Source organism: Echeneis naucrates, chromosome 15 (assembly GCF_900963305.1).
Source record: "Echeneis naucrates chromosome 15, fEcheNa1.1, whole genome shotgun sequence".
Lineage (NCBI taxonomy): Eukaryota > Metazoa > Chordata > Actinopteri > Carangiformes > Echeneidae > Echeneis > Echeneis naucrates.
In genome coordinates, this window is record NC_042525.1 from 10,818,943 (window position 1) to 10,837,408 (window position 18,466).

Consider the following 18,466-nt stretch of genomic DNA (forward strand, 5'->3'; position numbering starts at 1 on the left):
GCCCAGTGTGAGCTGGGATTGGCTCCAAAAGCATCGCTGACCCAGAAACAGATAAGTGGTAGAAGATGAATGAATGAATGACTGAATGAACGAATGAAACAAGGCGATTAAGTTGATAATTCCGTACAGATGCACATACAACATGTTGTCTGGTCTCCAGCAGATGTCACACTGAAGAGTAATACCACCTCCTAGTGGCAGTAGTCAAAGGTCATTTTGACTTTTTTTTTATGGTTATTTTTACTGACTAGTTTATATGAGTCACTCACCAAAGAGGTTGGGGTTTCGGAGTCCTTTGAGTCCTTGGACCAGTCACCCACTGACCCACCTACACACTGTCCACACAAATTCCATCTATTCCCAGTCCCCAAACCACCAAAACCTCAGATTTGAAACGGAAAAAATGATCCATTTCATTGTGAAAAGGGATTGAAAAATCAACAGTCCACAAAGAGGAAACATTTGTTTTCTCTCTCTAACATCTAACAAAATAAATGCTAATAGAAATGCAACCATTAAAAAAATATAATGCATTAAGATTCAAGTGGGTGAGTTCATCCTGTGAATGGGACAGGGGCACTGCGAATGAGTGCTCACATGTCAGGTCGCTTGATATTTCTATACAGATGCAGTTACATTACTGCGTGGTCTCTTCTTCGCAGTTATCTAGCTGTAGCAGGGACACGTGTGTGAATGAGTTAGATCAGACAATATATGATGACTCGTTGACTCAAATGACTGGGTTTTGAACGATTCGCTCAGGACTCGCACATCACTAGTAGTGGCACTAGTAGTCAGTAGTGGGACTTCTTGTTTTCAAAAAGCGAAGGAGACGAGGCATTGAAAATGTGTTTCCCTCCACACATAGATGAAACCTGAATATTCTGTAACTGCTGGGCAAATCAAATACGACTAAAGCCCCAAGAAAGTGTGCTTGACATTTCTTTTTGACATTTTATGACCTTTCACAGACAAAACCGTGTTTTAAATTTACACATGCGCTGATATTCAAGTACAACATTTCCACCATGTTGGAGTACAGTAGATGTATCATGTACTGTATCAATAAAATCAATATGAGAAATGACAAACTCTCTTACAGACAGGAATATTTTATTGACGAAGGTTTCTTTATACTTTTGTAATACAGTTGAAATGGTTTCAAAAATGAAAAAGAAATTAAAACTGAAATGTCGACAACTGCCTGTTGTGACATGTAAAATAAAAAAAATAAAAACGCCGTACTTCCGTTCCGATGCAAAACCGAAACTGGTTAAGCCGGTTGAAGTCCCCTTCTGTCTCAGAGAAGTATCCGATAATGGGGCGATAAGGAGCGGCTCGCAGCTCACGGATCAGCGATGGAGAAGCTCCTGTGCTGGCTGGCTTTGTGCTCCTGTGTGTACCTGTAAGTTCGGGGGCCGATGAGGCTCACTCACACCTTTTTAACGCTTTTCCATCCAAACATGACGACGAATTGAAGTCTTTCTTCAAGCTTGGCGGTTGAAACGACTGCCCTGGACGGGTCAGCGCGGTGAGCAGGGAGCGGCCCGGCCCCAGGACACCCCCTGCCCCTAAATAGTGTCCCAGATCCCGTTTCCACTCCGGGGTAGGGGGCGTAACGAGGGGTAGGGGCTTTGGATCAGCCCTTCATATCGAGGGCTTTCCCATGCTGACTTCCCGAAGTCAATTATGTATTCTTCTCGGTCGCGACCGTAGACTCCATGTTTTGTTTTGTTTTGTTTTGTTTTGTTTTAATTGACAAATGTGTTTATTAACGTTTATTTTTGCTGTTTACCGGAAGTGATGGGGGGAGGGAGGCTCAGTGATTGTCTTCTTCGTTGGTAACACTTTCTGGGAAGCTTTCCTTACCGGAAAAAAAACAAAAACAAAAAACAGGCTGCTACACACACACACACGCTTTGAATTTTTGCGGCTGCTCGTACGAAGGGATCTACGGGACTTTTATTCGGGCCCGGTCAGTACTTTCAGTTTCTGCTTGGTTTCCTCTCAGGGTGCTCTCCTCAGTGACGAGTCCAGCTCTGCAGCCGGCCAAGCGACCCCGGCGGCTCAGGAGGCAGGGCGGCTGTCAGGATGGGACTTACACACACGAGGGGAGGACCTGCTGTCTCTGTGCGGCCGGTATGTGGCATCTGCCATTTTCATTCAAATCAAATCACGAGCTTTACATGGACCAAACTCTTCCTGGAGTTGTGAAAGAGACCCAACAAATCATGAACTCGTCGACAGGAGGAAACACTTCCCTTAAGAGGCAGAAACCCCAGACAGAAGCAGAAATGGGGCGTCTGGCTTCAGTACATGTGAAATTATTCTGTCTGGAAGGCACAAGATTAAAGTTTAAATCAGTGAATTTAGCCACCCTTGTTTGTTTGGGTTTAGTTTTTTTTTTTGTTTTTTTTTTATTGTCTTGCTGGGGCTCATTGAAAACTTTCAGATGCCTTAGAGTTGTTAGTAAAGGATATTACCATCAAGATAAAATGATCCAGCATCAACACACCTGCACAGGAAAAAAAAAAGATAAAATAGTACGAGTAGAGAAAAATCCAGAAAGTGAAATTGTCATTCATATTTCAGGGCCTTGCTTAATCATACTTAATGAAAATGTGCATATAGTGGCGGACACAAGATTGTTTACTATGGCAGAAGGTATCAATGCAAGAGAGTTTCCCATAACATTTTAGTTTTATGGTACTTTATTTATGAGAGGAATGAGATGAATTCAGATTGACTTGAAGGAAAGTACAACAACAGATTTTGTGTTGTTTCATTATACAAAAATGTTGTACCCTGCATATTATCAATTTGCTGAAAAATAACCTAACTATTTTCTTCTCTCTGTTTCTGGATCATGTGTGCCCATCCTTTAGGTGAGCGACTTGTGCGTCACTGCCAAACAACCCCAAATGATGGGCAATGCGAGTCCTGTGAACATAACACGTACAACACCCACCCTAATTCCCAGACGTCTTGTCAACCTTGCACATCCTGTGACCATCCAAATGGTAAAACAAAAATACAACAATTTTTTGGTTATCACCCATACACAAAAAAACAAACAAACACAAAACTAGACGATAAAGAAAAACAAAACACATTTGTATAAACTTTAATGGACTGGGGCATGGTTCACAGCAGACTTTTTGACTTGTCAAAGTGGAGGAACCAGAATGCTACATGACTGATGACCTGTATGATGATAGGGCCATTTCTGATGGCTCTGTTGTGTATAACAGGAAGACTTCACGGACAAGTCCCTGAAAAAGCGGTTAAATGGATTCAGTGTCGCTGTGGAATGTTCACTGTTATATACCACAACAAAATCTGTATTTTTTTTTTTTTTTAAGAAAAATACTATTCCCCCTAATATCAGCTCTGTGGTTTTATTATCATTTTAGCTAACCTCATGCTGGCTGAACCCTGTACCCGTGCTCAGGACGCTAAATGTCAGTGTAAAATGGATCACTATTGCACCAGCGGCACAGACATTTGCCATCTCTGCACCCCTTGTAAAAAGTAAGTTTTGCTACTCAAAATATTATCTGTAAACACTCTGTAGAACATATATGTATGGCTTTTTTAACATAATGTCATGTCTGTGTTGTTGTGGCACTACTATGCTTCTCTAACATAAAAGTCAGTCTTTTTAAGAAGCCATTTTTCAATATTCGCTGCTGTCATTTATCCCATCACTCATACTTGTTTGTCTTTTGGTCCAAGGTGTGGTGCTGAGGGTGTCAAAATAGCCTGTACATACATGTATAATACGGTCTGCAATCCTGAAACTGAGGGTAAATTTTAGTTAATCAGTGCTTCATTTGATATAATCATAAAGGTATCCATGTAGAATATTTGCACAGTAAAAAGATTGTGTACATTTAGTTTGTGATTAAAAAATGTAATCCTTGTGTTTCAGAGAAAAATACTGGAATGATCGGCGGCATTGTTGCTGTAGTTCTCATTGTATTTGTAATTGCTGGATTAGCACTGGTATGGTACTGGCTGCGGAAAAAATCAAGTATGTGTGCTACTACTCAACAAGCATAATATGACCAGTAGAGGGCATCAGAACATCATGTGTTTCTCAGTACAATCCCAAAGCATAGTAATAATATTATTCAAATTCAGAACCTCTGTTTTTGTTGTATTTTTAAAACAAATCGTTTTACAATTAAAAAAATATATTTTTTGAATATTTTCTCACTAGGGCAAACATCTGAACTTCAGCCTTCCCCTTCCAGAGAGGATGAGGTGAGTGTCTTGTTTTGTCCTGCTTTTGTCTACTTTTGTCTAATCTCTTCTGTAACACAGACATGCATACATGTATGATAAGCACTTTCCTGTCTTTCTTCTAATGCTGACATAGCTTCCTCTTTCTGTAAGAATTACAGGTTGGTCATCTTGTCAGTGTTCTTGTTATATTTCTTTTGTGTCTGTGAAGTTAGCTTAGGCAGTTTTATCTACACCGCGTTGTTTCCTTGTTGTGTTTGTTTTGTATCAGTAATGTTGTGCTGTGACATATTTCTACATTTTCTTTGAGCAGTTTATTTTACACTGTGCTGTTGAAAATATTAACATTCTGCTTTCTCTCGCCAGGAGTTGCCATGTCTTGACGGTAAGAACTTAAAGTATCCTTGAACGTTTTTAACTGATTTAAAATTAGAACTCTAATTTCTATTTATGCCTTTACAATAGCAACATTTTCTGGTTGCCCTTCAATCAAAATCCCCCCAAGAAGATGAGTAAACTTTGTGTCAGACTTTGTGGCATTAATCTCTGTTGCTGGTGTCTTTCCATTTCAGATTTCGAGCATCACCTGCCTGACATTGCAGATGTTTGTGGATGGGCAGTTATAAAGGATATAGCAATGCGTAGTGGCATGCCGCCAACTGCAATTGATTCTTGTCAACTGGACTACCCAAATAATAGTCGGGAGCAGACTCTCCAGTTACTAAGGATGTGGGTGGAGAAGGAGGGCTCGGGCAGTTCAGAAAAATTTATCAAAATTCTTCAGCGTACTGGGAGGAGGGGCATAGCAGAGAAGGTGATGATGAAGTTAAAGAATGACGCATAAACTCCATTTGCATATTTCAAAACATATCAATCCGTGCTAACATGTTTCAAATGCCATCAGAGATTGTAAATAAGAAGTTATGTGCCATCTGTGCTGTTATCCTGAGCTGCCTTATTTTGTGAACACATCATACAGATGTGGAATAGTGGTTAGTGTTATTGCCTCACAAGAAGGTCGTGGGTTTGGTCCCCGGGCCTGGGGCCTTTCTGAGTGGAGTTTGCATGTTCTCCATGTGCTTGTGTGGGTTTCGGTTTTGGGGGCACATTGTAGTAGAAGCAGAGTCTACATATGGACTGCAGTGACTCCATACCAGAATCCAAGAGAACGCCTGTGCAGAACTCTTCAAAACTGATAGACCTGGAACTGTTTGTGGATACAAGAAATTATTCAGTTCTTCGGTTTATGAGGAATAAGATAAAATTGGGTGTTTTTGTGTTGCTTCAGTACACACACAAAAAAAGAAAAGCGTTTGTAATGGCAGAAAACAGAAAACTTGTACTCTCACATACAGGGGCAGAGGTGTGTCTGATTGTGTATGCCACTCAATGTGTGTGTGTCTTACTTGTAATAAAATTACATGAAATAACAGCCCAAAAATGTATTTATCTGAATATGGGATAAGATGGAAAAAAAAAAAAAATAATAAAAGCAGGACCAAATTGCAGCTTTTTAAATGAAGATATTAGTTAAACCATTAATTAATTAAATTTGTAGGTCATTCGTTGTCAAGTTGAAGAACCAGTGCAGCTCTAAGTAGTGACCTACTGCCAGTAATGCTGTATAAAATTTCCCTTTTATTTATAGTGGTTTCGTTGCTCAGTTCAAGTTCCACATTTTCAAGCAGTGAGCACTGATAAGAAGTCTGGATTCTATAAACTGATGAAAATAAGGTCTCTGGTCTCTTTGTGATCTGAAAATTATTTTAGCACTTGTTTATGTGTCCTGGAACAAAGCCTATCTTTGCAACCCTATTATTTTAGGTCTGTTTCTTACCATGTCTACTTAAATTTCTCACTACCATGCTACTGACAGCTTTTAACATTTGACAATAAATCTAAAAAAAAAAAAAAAAGGCTTCATAAAAATTATGTTTGTAAATTGTAATAACATTCAAATTGGTGGGATTTAAATTTTGCAGCAGTTCCACACTTGAATATTTTTATGGACAAGGCAGCTTTATGTGCATTTATTCGTTATATCAATCAATGAAAAACGTAATGAAGGACACACTTGTGTCCATAGCATGAAATAATTCTGTTTGCAGAGTCTGATAAGCTGTAACACAACAACAACAAAACAAAAAATTGTCCGTATACATTCTTTAGATTTCATCATCATTAATATTATTAATATTACGTCACGATGAGGCTGCATGGAAGAATTGCACACTACAGTACTAGCTCCTTATAGTCAAGTGTCAGTAAAAGTGGTCCGGATATGAACTGCTGCAACTTTGCTTCACTTCAGAATATTTCTGATTGCAAAGGTCTGGCATGTGGCAGTATATTTTTAAATAACTTCACTTTGATCTCCAAAATATGAGGATGTGGTGAAAAAATTGGTTATTTCCCCTGGCTGTATATCCCCTTTAGTGTGCCAACAGCTAGAAAGAGTAGTGGGCAAATTAAGCAATAAAAAATGATAATGAAAACCTGTTAACTGGATCTCTGCATAACTATAATGATCACCAAGCTCTGATATGAAAAGAATTATTATTATTGTTATTATTTTGAGTTCAGCATCAATTTAATAAATCCAGTAAACTGGAAGATAAATACAGCAAAAATCACAATATGTCACAACAAGAATTTTGTTGTAAATTGAATAGTTAAATACAAATTAATATTATAGTCAGTGGATTTAATGTTTAGTAGGCTTAAGCAGTACTTCTTAAACCCTACTGAAATATTATGGAGAATGGATGTTTTCAATAGCTTAATTTCATGGCATTTACATTACAACAACTGAAAAAAACAAGACTCACTTAAACTTTTCCCTCATTCTTAAAAAGTACTGTGACATATGTATTAATAAACTGCAGTTCATAAATCAAGTCAAGTCTGTCAACATACAAATAGTTGTCACATCTTCTTTGATGTTTCTGTGCTTCTTGAATTCTTCTCTGTTTGCAGTGTGCCAAAGAGTCTGTCCCAGTGCGTGAAGTAAGGCGCATAGTTGACTTTGAATTTAAGGTGATGGAGGTCATGATGCTGAGCACCACCGTAGAGGCCAAAGGGCACCAGCCTGTGTGGAGACCAGGGAAATTCATAGCCTGAGTGAGCTTCCACAGACAGGTACATGTTAATGACGAAGAAGAGCATCTCCGTGAGTGGATGGCAGTTGAGGAGTGCAGAATTCAGTGTTGCAAAGAAGCTGAGGGTCAGCAACTCCCAGAAACTTGTGTCCTCTGTCGCCAAGGAAAAGGTGGCCGTGTAGAAGTGGTGCTCTTTGTGGAAGATATGGTACAACCTGTTTACTTTGTGATGCAGCAGATGCCAAAAAAAGTACTGCATGTCAAACAGGAGGAGGCAAGCCAGTACATCCCGAACAACAACCAGCACTGCCGGTGCCATTCTGGGGGAAAGTGGTGGCTTCAAGTACCAGTGAACAACAGAGAGAGGAAAAATAAAGCACACATGGCTGCGAATGACTTTCCACAAACATCTCCAAGTCGCTGCCCATGTCACTTTGCTCTGAGTCTGGATCTTGAAGCGACGTACCAGAGCCAGTCTAGAGCTCAGCAAATCCAGACAGAAATAAGGAAAGCAGCAGCCCAGATAAACTGTGAGAGAAAACACAACGGGAAAACATGGTGATGAGACGAAGCTCTGCTTCTCTCTTATCCTGTCCCACAGAATCTGCAGAAAAAAGGTCTCTGTGCTGTCTGACTGGGTCATCCTCAAAGTATCAAAAGACTTACATGTCCCTACTTTAAGAAGGGACGAGCACCATTACATCATATCCGGACAGGGTTCCCCTTGGGTTATTTTTACATGTTCCATTGCCAAAGGAAACTTTCACATTCACTTTGATGAAGAGGGTGAAAAAGGGCCAATTGTTGCTGTTCTACAGCGGATGGGAAAATGTTAAGGTTTTTTTTATATCTGTAAGTCACCGGATTTCTGCCTTCAAAGGTTAAAGTTGTGTTGTGTTGTGATTCTTATGAACAATAAGATCAGTCGGCTTTTGTCTCCTACCCACGTTTTGTTTTTTGGTCTGACTTTGCTTCACTAGCCTTGTGGACACATGATGTTTTCCATTAATACTGTAGCTGCTAAAGAAAATTGCTAAAAAAAATCGAGTGTAAACCATATTAGGACCCATGAGCAGTGAAAAAACAGCCTTTAGGATTTAAGCTTTATCAAATTACTTTAAACTACCTCTTTTTTCTTTCTGTATTTTTTTGTACTTTTCATGCCTCTATTCAGACAGTAAGTGGCAAAGGTGGAAAGGAAGTATGGAGAGAAAGAAGGGTTAGGGGGTCAGAGAATACCAGTGTACTGGGTCAGAGTCGGACCCAGTACACTGGTATTCACACTAACAACTTGACTACCTGCACTGCCATCATCAAAAACCTTCTAATGATGAAACGATTACAAAAAAAAAACAAACTAACGGAATGAAAGGAAAGTTTGTCCACACGAAATTTTAAAGCCACCACCTAATTAACTTTTCGAAATGTGAGTAACTCTTGAAAGAGTAAATCTCATCCACATTTTATTAGCTGTAATTTTCCACATGAAGATTTGACTAGTTGTGTTTTTATTCTCTTCACTTCTTCTAACCCTTTACTCCCCATCATAAGCTTTATCGTACTGCATATCCGCCCCGCTGTAGAATAACACGTCAGGTTGCTACAAAAAAAATGGTTTTTATTTGTGTATGATTTGGATGTACTGTAACTATTGAACTCATGGCAAAAACGTGCACATGTCACGAACACAGTGAAAGAATTTAAAATGGAGGACTCACAGAGATAATGATCTTTAAAGAGCACAAGGACAGAATAAAAATCAGGTGTACAGATCTAACAAAAACAAAGGTCAAAACAGGAAGGACAGGTTGTATCACATTAGAGGCTAAGTACTGTGGGGCCTCTTGTGATCAGTGATCAAACTGTGAAGATCACTTAAATATCTTGGCATGTACATTGACAGCATTCATAACTTTATTGTGAATACTGAGCACATCTGCTATCTTCTATGCTATCTTCTGCTATCAACGCCTCCATCTGTTACATAAGTGCAACAAAAATAAATGATGGAAATCTAATCTCTACATTTCCAAGAACCTTAGTGGAGGACATCCTAACCTTTATTATAAGAATCAGAATCGCTTTTATTGTCATTATACATAGTACAATGAAATTGGGGCCACCACTATCAATGCAAGAAGATTGGAAAAATGAGATAAATAAATAAATGAAACAAAACTAGAAAAGTATCAGAATGAAGACGTCTGAATATCAGAAATGTAAAACATCTGAAACTATAAAGAAATATCAAAATGTAGGACATTTGAGATGTAGAGCATATCTACAATATATACAATGTACAGAGAAAAACTCAGTGACTGCCTGAGTTGAGGAGAGTTACAGCTTTGGGAAAGAAGCTGTTCCTGAGTGTGTTTGTCTTGGTCTTAATATTTCTGTAGCGCCTCTCTGAGGGCAACAGGTTGAACAGAATGGAGCCAGGATGAGAGCTGTCTTTGGCTATGTCTCTAGCCCTGTTGAGGCAGCGGGTGGTGTATATGTCCATCAGGGAGGGGAGCGGGCAGTCGATGATCCTCTGTGCTGCCTTGACAACCCTCTGCAGCCTCTCCCTGTCGGCAGCGGTGGAGCTGCCGTATCATACTGTGATGCAGTATGTCAGCAGGCTCTCGATGGATGAACGGTACAAGGTCAGCAGCAGGTCGGAGTTGAGGTTGTGCTTCCTGAGGACTCTCAGGAAGTGTAGCCGCTGCTGAGCCTTCTTGGTGATGGAGGTGATGTTCTCTGACTAGGAGATGTTGTCAGAAATGAGAACGCCGAGATATCTGAAAGTGTGGGCCCTTTCCACCCGCTCGCCGTTGATGAGAAGGGGGCCTGGGTCAGTGCTGTGCCTCCTGAAGTCAATGATGACCTCTTTGTTTTTTTTGGTGTTCAGAACGAGGTTGTTCTCGGAGCACCAGACTGCCAGCTTCAGAACCTCGTCCCTGTAGGGAGCCTCATCACCGCTGGAGATTAGACCGACCACTGTAGTGTCATCAGCGAACTTGACAACAAGGTTGTCCTCGAGGTTGTCAATGTGGTGTGGCAATCTCAATGTAAAGGGAAGAAATAATTCACAATCTGTTAGGGTAACCCTAACCCTAACAGATTGTGAATGATCCCTCACACCCTCCACACAAGGAGTTCAACTGGTACCTTCCAGTAGCCTTTAGAGAAGACCAAAAGCAGCGCTGCAACCCACCAAATGTGATGTCCTGTAATCAGGGCATCTTGTAAATAAGCCTGTCTTTTTTATTATTGCTGTGGGTTTCTCATGTTGTACTTCTGTGCGCCTTCCACACTGTATTTCATGCATTGAGCCAATCAGGCCTGTCTGTTTCAAATTGTTTCTTCTGCCCTTTTATGGATTGGTGAAACCAATGACAAACCAAAGACTAAGAAACTGACTACCTAACTAACTGACACAATGCTGGACTGCATGCTTCTGAGACGGAGGGTAAACTGGCAGTGCACACAAACCGCTGAATACTCTCGGAGGGGGAGGACATTGGGTGGCGGGAAATACTCAGGAAGTGTGAGATGGTTAGACACAACAAGATAAAAGAGGAAATAAAGATTAAAGAGGGAGATTGTAATAGTTTTAAAAAATACATCCGAAGAGTTTAAAGTGAATTTTAAGACTACTAACAAAGGATCACAATTTCATAATTATGGTCAACACGTTTTTCTTTCGTCTATGCTTTCTTACAATTTGAAAAATTAAACAACACAACATTGCACTGGTCAATAAAGCCAAAAGCAGTGTTTTTGTAAAATATGATGATGATGTCAGTAACTTTCACCCCTTGTCTTTAACCTTTTTTTTGTTTGTTTTTTGTTTACAAGTGAACAAATACAGTGCATAGATTGGTTCATGTTTAGATAGATATTTTAGGAAATGCAGCTCATTTAACCCTTGCTCCGATACTCGACTTTGGCATCAGAAACATTTCTATCAATTGAGGATTTACGACGGAAACACATTTTAAAGCTGTGGGCCGGAGGTTCTGTTTGGGGTCGGATGGGCGGACTCCGGCTGGATGGGTGGAGCGGCCGGTCCGGAAATATGCTATATATTTTTTTTCTTTTTAAAGCAAAAGGATGCGAAGTAGTTCACTCGAGGTTTCAAGTCGTTTTGAAGGTGAAGCTGTTTCCGCCGCCACATGAAGTTTATTCATCATCGTGAATATAACCGAGAAAGCAGCGCGAAGGTACGTTTGTCCGCATTTCACCGCATGTTTCATTTCATCCACCTCCTGACGGAGAGCGTCCAAACAGGCAACATGGTCCTCAAATGGTGCAGCAGCAGTGAGACCTGGCACCATGATCTCTGTTTATTATTCCAATTATCATCCTTATTATTTTTATTATTATTATTATTTGCTTTAAAGCATCGCATAGACTCCGTTTGTTCGACATCTCATGTGACTCATGTGTCTGGAAGAGTTTTTGTATGCACCATATTTCCGTGATGACTAGATCACAATTCAGTTGCCAAGTAAACGGAGGAGGAGCAGAAAATGTCTGCATCACTTCTCATGTCACAGTGACAGTTTGCTCATTTACTGCCCCCTCCCACCCAACACCAACACCCCGAGCTTCATGGGTGTAGTCAGCATCAGTGGAAAAAACCTCAACATGCCATGTTGCTCAACTAGGCCAAAGGTGAAATGTAGACCTGTAGTTTTCTTCCACTAAAGAAGCTACTGAACTTTATTTTAACTTCAAAAACTGAAAGCTCTTCTCTGACATGCAGTTTTAGAAGAAGCATACAGTACAGGCCAAAAGTTTGGAAACACCTTCTCATTCAAATGAATAGGAAAGTGTGTCCAAACTTTTGGCCTGTACTGTATGACACGCAACACCCGTTTGGAACTAAACGCATAGTTATCTTATAAAAGAAGGATGCAACAAATGGCCATTTTTTCGATTAAGTAACCACATTGTCGATAAAATCTAAGAAACCGAAGAACTGTATGTTCTACAGCCAGAGGAAATTTTCAGATGTTGCGACAAGCTGTATGTTTTCTAATAATTTCTTGTCTAAGTACGACATGTTTATCTGCCTATAAAACACTACACAAAGCAGACCAGTTTCGGCTGGAGCATTTAAAGAAAAACTGCTTTTAAAATGTGTAAAAATGTGGTCTTGCTGCCCGAGTCCTTCTGTGAGACCTGAAGCTGTAACTGAAATCTATTTTGGTGTGAAATTGAGCTTTCATGTTCTGTATTAGTCAGAACTTCAATCTGATTTCAAATCACTTGGAAATAATAACTCTTGGCTTGATGTTTGTTTGGATGGACTTAGCCATGTAAGTATTGGACAATGTCCCAGTGAGTACGTCATGGGAAGTTTCCCTGCCTTCTGCTCCCTGACACTACTGCACTGCAATTACTTTTTTTTTCTTCATGTTAAAGCTCAAGCCCTACTGAGAACACTTAATAACCACATGATGTTACAGTGAGATCACAATGAATGTTTAAATAATCTTTCACAAAGTCCCAATCTAAACATAATGAACACCTTTATTTTAAAGATGATGACAATCTGTCATCACCCCCCCCCCCCCCCAAAGCATATTAAGTGTGCTTTCATGTGCACCAAAAGTCTGAGCAAGACACTTACTTAATTTCCTCTTTTGTGCAGTATATTGCATTACTTCTCTGTTATCTGATGACATGCAGGATAAAAAAAAGGCAGTGTGTATTTTTTTTTTTTACATTGTTTCACTTAGGATCTAAATTTCATTGTATGAAAACAATCCCTGTTAGCATGTATTCCAGAGAGAGCAGCTTTATTCATCTTGTTTCAGTGAAATGCTTACTGGGACAGTGTTGGCTCTCGGTGGGTTTGTGAGAGATGGGCAATGCTCTTCTAAAGGGCGCACTCTTCCTTCCTCCCATGCTGCACAGTCTGATACTGCACAAAAATGTCACTCAGCCCACCCCCTCTATATTTAGATGAGCAATCTGCTCCTCCCTCTGATGGGTGGAGTGCTCTACAAAACTAACTGCTTCATTGCTCTTTTCATATGTCTTTTGAGTTTACAAATGCCCTTTTTTGTCTTTCATTTAAATCCTCTTTATTTTTTTTTGTTTCAGCATCTGAGCTGCAGCTGCCCAGTCATCAGTGAAGTGCTTCACAATGCATGTTTGAAAACTAGCTCACGATGCAGGGGGCCATTGCACGTGTGTGTGTGGTAATGGCTGCTGCCATATTAAACCATCCATTGCTCTTTCCTGAAGAGAACACCACACTGGAGGACATGGATGAAGAGCTGATGGCTCGTATGCGGGAGCACGAGGTGATGCTGGAAATGGAGAAGGCCAAGCTGGAGAGAGACCTTTCACAGCTTGATTCAAAGCCTGAAGAGCCCACCGTGGAGGGAGATTATACGTGGTACTTTTGGAGTGCCGCGTCTTTCATCATATTCTTCACCATTGAGATGTGCAGGATGGATCTTACAGACACAGAAATTCGACCAGCTGAGGATGAAGACATCTTTTCAGAGAGTGGATTCATGACTGCCAAAAAAATTGTACTAGATAAAAATGTCCTGAGTAACTTTTGTGACAAATGTACTCACACTTTAGCCCATGAAAACTGGAGGGTGAGGGAGTTTGCCGAGGGTTTTACCGACGATTTACTGGAATCGCTCAGGAGTACGTGTGACATGGAGGTAGACATGGAAGTTGGGGACTTTATCGGGATCGGAAGCATGTTTGAGTCTTGGAAGGTATGCAAGCCTCTTACGTGTGACATCATAGTGCCTTTCACCCCTCCGGATCCATATTCCTTTCAGTTCCAGCTGTGGTGCAGCCCTAACAGTGACATGCCTCCAGACATGCAGGGCTTCGGCAAAATTCAGGTGACTAGGCTTGGAGAGAGCGAGGAGGGGTGCCTCTGTGGCTCTGCCAATCTGGGAGAGGATATGCTGTGTCTGTTGCATGGAATAACTGAAGATGTCAATCTGGACAGCAGCGTAGATGAACTGCTCTGCTCCAAGGACACACCTCTGTTGGCCAAAGATCAAATCATGAAGTGGTTTCAGATCTCTGTCACGAAAGCCTGGGGAAAAATCTATCACAAATATAACTTCGAGCTCACTTTTCGCAACTTGGATGCGGCTGGTGCGCTGAAGATCCGTTTCCGTTCAGGAAAAGTCATCATGTTGAACTTAATACCAGTGGTTCAGCTGAAGGATACAGATGCTTATTTTGTCTCACACTACCCTTCAGATTATGACAGCTCTCCAGATACACACTGGGCCCTCTCTTTTGCTGTCTACGAGAGGAATTTGCTGAAACATTTGACTAAACTCTTGCCACAAAACTCCTGCCATTTACATTGTCTCCAGATTATTACCTTCCTGAACAGAAAGCAGATGGGGCTCACAGGGAGAAGCGCCCTTACGAACTACCACATAAAGACTGCTCTATTGCACTTGTTGCTGTGTAAAAGACCCTCTGCATGGGGCGTTGAAAATACGGAGTCCAGGCTTCGAGAGGTGCTCGCCTTCTTGCAGAGGAGCCTTCAGGAGAAGAGACTTCATCATGTTCTGATTGGGAACAATAAAGTACCTGAAGAAATCCAGATTCCTAAAATAATCCGCAAAGCAGAGCCTATGAATTTGTTCAGGTCTCTGGTGCTGCAGGCAGAGTTTTATGACAAAACAGTGAGGCATTTTCAGGAGATGTTGAGAAATGCATCTGTCCTAATACAAGAGTACACGCCTGACTTATTAAATGGAGGTTTGCACCACAGCTAAGATGGAAGGTTATGAGTACGGGCCATTTCCAGGGTCTGAATTACCACCGAATGTTAGCAGTAGCACATCTGAAATTATTTCAAATTTTTTCTTCTGTCTGCTGTTTCAGACATCTGTCAGACATCTAGAGATGTAGTCGGTTTGATGTAGCTGCTTTATGCACAGACAACCACACATATAAAAACAAGAGGGCCTACACTGGAGGTATGAACCCCTTTTCTGCAGGAGATATTTCATAATTTGGTGTTGGCACATATTCATTCTCAAACCATTCAATGGCCCCTCATCACTGTCTTATATCTAAGCAGCATTTTAACAGTGGCTTCAGATGTTGGTAAAATCTAGCACCACATTAGTGTGCTATATACTGTAATTTATAAAAGCAGAACTGCTTTAAAGCATAAAAATAAGTTTAAAAGGCCTCAAACACACAATCAGGAGTACTATTCAGTGTATGTATTTTACTGGCTCTAAAGAAACATGAAGGACAATGATCTTCAAAATTTTTTTAAGAGAAACAGCTCTAATATTACACAAGTCTAAACAGAACATTTTTTACTGAATTTTACTCACAGCAGTATTTCTGTTTTCTTTAATTCTATAGCTTATGCACTGGCAGCTATTAAATAGGTCTTCTGTACACTAGTTGTTATAGAGAAAAACTTCACACGTTTCATTTCTACTGTTGATATCAAATTTTCAAAAGGGCTCCAACTGATTAAATGGGACCACCCACTGGCAGGAAAAATAATTTTATTTATTTTTAAAAGAGACACCAAATTTACATTTACAATTAGCTGGAAGTTTCCACACTTTTCACATTTTTGCAAACATCTTGAGACATACAATTATTGCATCTCACCCCCATTATACCTATTTGATACTGCCCCTAATTACAAAAACAAATATCAAATTTTCCAAATAAAGACTAATTGAGTCCTGAAATGTTCACTAACTTGCTGGGATAACATTTCTATTAAAGCAACATTTGAAAATAAAGAAAACATGCATATAAATGGATGGTGCAAGGTTCTGGTCTGTGTTTTCTACAGGCCATAGTCATAGTTGGGTTTTCCCTCAATGTAAGTTTTATAAAAGCCCTTGTACATGTCCACGCTGTGCCTGGTGGCTTTGACAGCCAGGTCCTGTGACATGCAATCTGTCCACATCTTCAGCTCAGGTGTGTTGTCAAGGCAGCTGAAAAGATAATAGAATCAAATCGATACTGAACACATTATTGACACAAAATCCGACACATTAGATGTCATGAAGGAAAGACAGCAAAGAAGTCTTCCAGCTTTATTTTTGTACTGCATTTTGTAATGTATTTTGTACTTTTTGCTCCACTTCAAAGTGACGTTATGTGGCTTTAAATGCTTCCATTAATAAAAAAAAAAAACAAAAAAACATATATTTATTTATTTATTTATTTTTTATGTGTTGAGAGATGTTTTACTTACTGTGTCAGTCCAAAGATCTCCAGCCTCTCAAAAAATGGCCACATCATGTAGTCAATCATTGTGATGGCATCACCACCAAAGTATTTGGTCTTCTTATTGACCAGGTCCTGTTAAATAAACATGATTTTCATTGTTGTTGGATAGATCACTGTAAAGGTATGATCATTAAAGAGTAACACATTTGTAATCTTCACTTCACTCATTACCTTTGACTTTTAATAAAGTTGTATAGAAAATTTCACTTATTTATTTGCAAAAACAATAAGCACTTAGATGCCAATTGAATGCGTAAAGAAACAATAGCTTTCAACATTGCAACCTGCCTCATTTAATTTGGCAAACTTCTCTGTCAGTTCACCCTCCAGTCCTGAGACATCCTCGCCCTTTTGTCTCCCTGTTGAGATCTTGTAGAAGTACGGGACAACCTGTAGAAAAAACAGTGGCATCAATTGGTGCTGGTAACAGTAGAAATCAACACAAAATTTCAAAATTTAGATGCGAGATTTTATGAAATATACCTTTGAAAAATGCTCAAGCATCATCTTCTGCTGAGCTTTACCAAATGGAGAGGATGGAAGCAGCTTCTTCTCAGGATAAACTTCATCCAAATAGTCACAGGTGATGGGAGATTCGTATATCACCTCACCAGCAGGTGTTTCCAGTGTTGGGACAAGTCCAAGAGGATTCTTCTCAAGGAACCACTCGGGTTTATCTTTCAGGTTGATGTTGATGATCTCGTGTCTATAGGACAAAAGCAGAGTGCAAAATTCAGCAAAAGGCAAAGTAATTCAACAGTTCAAAATAAAGTATTAGAGTGTGTCTTTACTTGATCCCTTTGGCATTCAGCACTAATATGGCTCTGTGAGCAAAAGGACAGAATCTCATGCTGTAAATCCTGATGTAGCCTTCGGGGACTGGACCAGGTGCTGCACTTCCTGGAGAAGAAAAAACAAAAAAACAATGCAATTAAGGACTTGCGTCCTAAAAGGTAGTGAATGAAGGCTGGATCAGGAAGCAGACATTACACACAAAATATTAATGTACCTTACAATTTCTCAATTAAAAAACAACTTGTGGGAACTAACGACAACTGCACTGAACTTTTTTCAATAAGTCTCTGTTACAGCTTTCTGAGCAGGACTGAAGAGATTACATAATCACTATGACTATGCAAAAAAATAAAGCCTCTTCTACTATAAAAAAAATTGGTTACTTAATTTTTTTTTTTTTAGGTTTTAATACATACAGAGGAATAAAGGAATAAACACGTACAAGGACCTCGGCGCTTGATAATTTGACAATGACAAAGTTTTAACAACAACAACAATAACAACAGTAATACTCCCTTGTTCCACTATTGGAAGGAGCGGTCAGTCTCAAATATGTTGCACTACGTCACGCCTCTATTTTACACGTAAACACTTAGTATATACACAAACACATATGTCCCACGTTTACATCAATAAATAATGCAATACATTTAATTCCGATGGCTCCTTACAAGATGTTTCTCTCAACCGTAAAGCCATTTCAACCTCGCAGCGGGCTTTTAGGCATGGCTTGTCCTTGAACGTTACGTCTTACCTTTGGCAAAACACTTTTCAGTAGACATGTTTGCACTTGAGGTGGACGAGGAGTCAAAAATAAAGCGTCTTGGCCCAATCTAAGAGTCTGTGATCACCAGAGAAAAGGCGGAACAGCGCTGCAGTTTGACCTGAGGCATATGTACTTCCGGGAGGGGGCGTGTTATATGAACTACCAGCCAATGGGATGAAGCAGGGGGTTCGCCTCGGTTGCCAGGGTAGCACAACGACCTCCCGGTTTGTTTGTTAGTTAGTTAGTTAGTTAGCCCGTTGAGTTGGTGAAAAAAAGTTGAATTTTACTGTGAAATTTGAGTGAT

At 40.0% G+C, this 18,466-nt stretch overlaps 4 protein-coding genes across 4 annotated transcripts; 2 read left to right on the forward strand and 2 right to left on the reverse strand.

The window, feature by feature from the left end:
• Nucleotides 1–1,263: 1,263 nt before the first annotated feature.
• Nucleotides 1,264–6,161, forward strand: fas (Fas cell surface death receptor). The gene is made up of 9 exons (XM_029521116.1): nucleotides 1,264–1,405; nucleotides 2,012–2,139; nucleotides 2,886–3,020; nucleotides 3,414–3,531; nucleotides 3,736–3,806; nucleotides 3,932–4,033; nucleotides 4,223–4,266; nucleotides 4,612–4,630; nucleotides 4,818–6,161. Exons 1-9 carry the CDS (start codon nucleotides 1,359–1,361, stop codon nucleotides 5,087–5,089), a joined length of 936 nt encoding a protein of 311 aa, XP_029376976.1. The 5' UTR covers nucleotides 1,264–1,358; the 3' UTR covers nucleotides 5,090–6,161.
• Nucleotides 6,162–7,170: 1,009 nt separating this feature from the next.
• Nucleotides 7,171–7,986, reverse strand: LOC115055374 (cholesterol 25-hydroxylase-like protein). Its single transcript, XM_029521117.1, has one exon. The coding sequence runs from the start codon at nucleotides 7,984–7,986 to the stop codon at nucleotides 7,171–7,173; it is 816 nt and encodes a 271-aa protein (XP_029376977.1).
• A 3,431-nt stretch (nucleotides 7,987–11,417) lies between these two features.
• On the forward strand, nucleotides 11,418–16,766 carry itprip (inositol 1,4,5-trisphosphate receptor interacting protein). The gene is made up of 2 exons (XM_029521688.1): nucleotides 11,418–11,548; nucleotides 13,440–16,766. Exon 2 carries the CDS (start codon nucleotides 13,508–13,510, stop codon nucleotides 15,104–15,106), a length of 1,599 nt encoding a protein of 532 aa, XP_029377548.1. The 5' UTR covers nucleotides 11,418–11,548; nucleotides 13,440–13,507; the 3' UTR covers nucleotides 15,107–16,766.
• On the reverse strand, nucleotides 15,843–18,285 carry LOC115055702 (glutathione S-transferase omega-1). Its single transcript, XM_029521689.1, has 6 exons — nucleotides 18,151–18,285; nucleotides 17,393–17,501; nucleotides 17,085–17,307; nucleotides 16,890–16,991; nucleotides 16,567–16,673; nucleotides 15,843–16,303 (listed from the first exon to the last, which is right to left on the reverse strand). Exons 1-6 carry the CDS (start codon nucleotides 18,176–18,178, stop codon nucleotides 16,153–16,155), a joined length of 720 nt encoding a protein of 239 aa, XP_029377549.1. The 5' UTR covers nucleotides 18,179–18,285; the 3' UTR covers nucleotides 15,843–16,152.
• Nucleotides 18,286–18,466: the final 181 nt, after the last annotated feature.

What these genes read in the sequence shown, in the direction of transcription:
- LOC115055702 (XM_029521689.1), bottom strand. Translation starts at nt 18,178, where the DNA reads ATGTCTACTGAAAAGTGTTTTGCCAAAG. An exon ending in TGAAAAGTGTTTTGCCAAAG is followed by an intron (nt 17,502 to 18,150) that starts GTAAGACGTAAC and finishes TTTCTTCTCCAG; the next exon opens with GAAGTGCAGCACCTGGTCCA. An exon ending in CTGAATGCCAAAGGGATCAA is followed by an intron (nt 17,308 to 17,392) that starts GTAAAGACACAC and finishes TTTGTCCTATAG; the next exon opens with ACACGAGATCATCAACATCA.
- fas (XM_029521116.1), top strand. Translation starts at nt 1,359, where the DNA reads ATGGAGAAGCTCCTGTGCTGGCTGGCTTTGTGCTCCTGTGTGTACCT. An exon ending in CTGCAATCCTGAAACTGAGG is followed by an intron (nt 3,807 to 3,931) that starts GTAAATTTTAGT and finishes CTTGTGTTTCAG; the next exon opens with AGAAAAATACTGGAATGATC. An exon ending in CTGGCTGCGGAAAAAATCAA is followed by an intron (nt 4,034 to 4,222) that starts GTATGTGTGCTA and finishes TTTTCTCACTAG; the next exon opens with GGCAAACATCTGAACTTCAG.
- LOC115055374 (XM_029521117.1), bottom strand. Translation starts at nt 7,986, where the DNA reads ATGACCCAGTCAGACAGCACAGAGACCTTTTTTCTGCAGATTCTGTGG.
- itprip (XM_029521688.1), top strand. Translation starts at nt 13,508, where the DNA reads ATGCAGGGGGCCATTGCACGTGTGTGTGTGGTAATGGCTGCTGCCATA.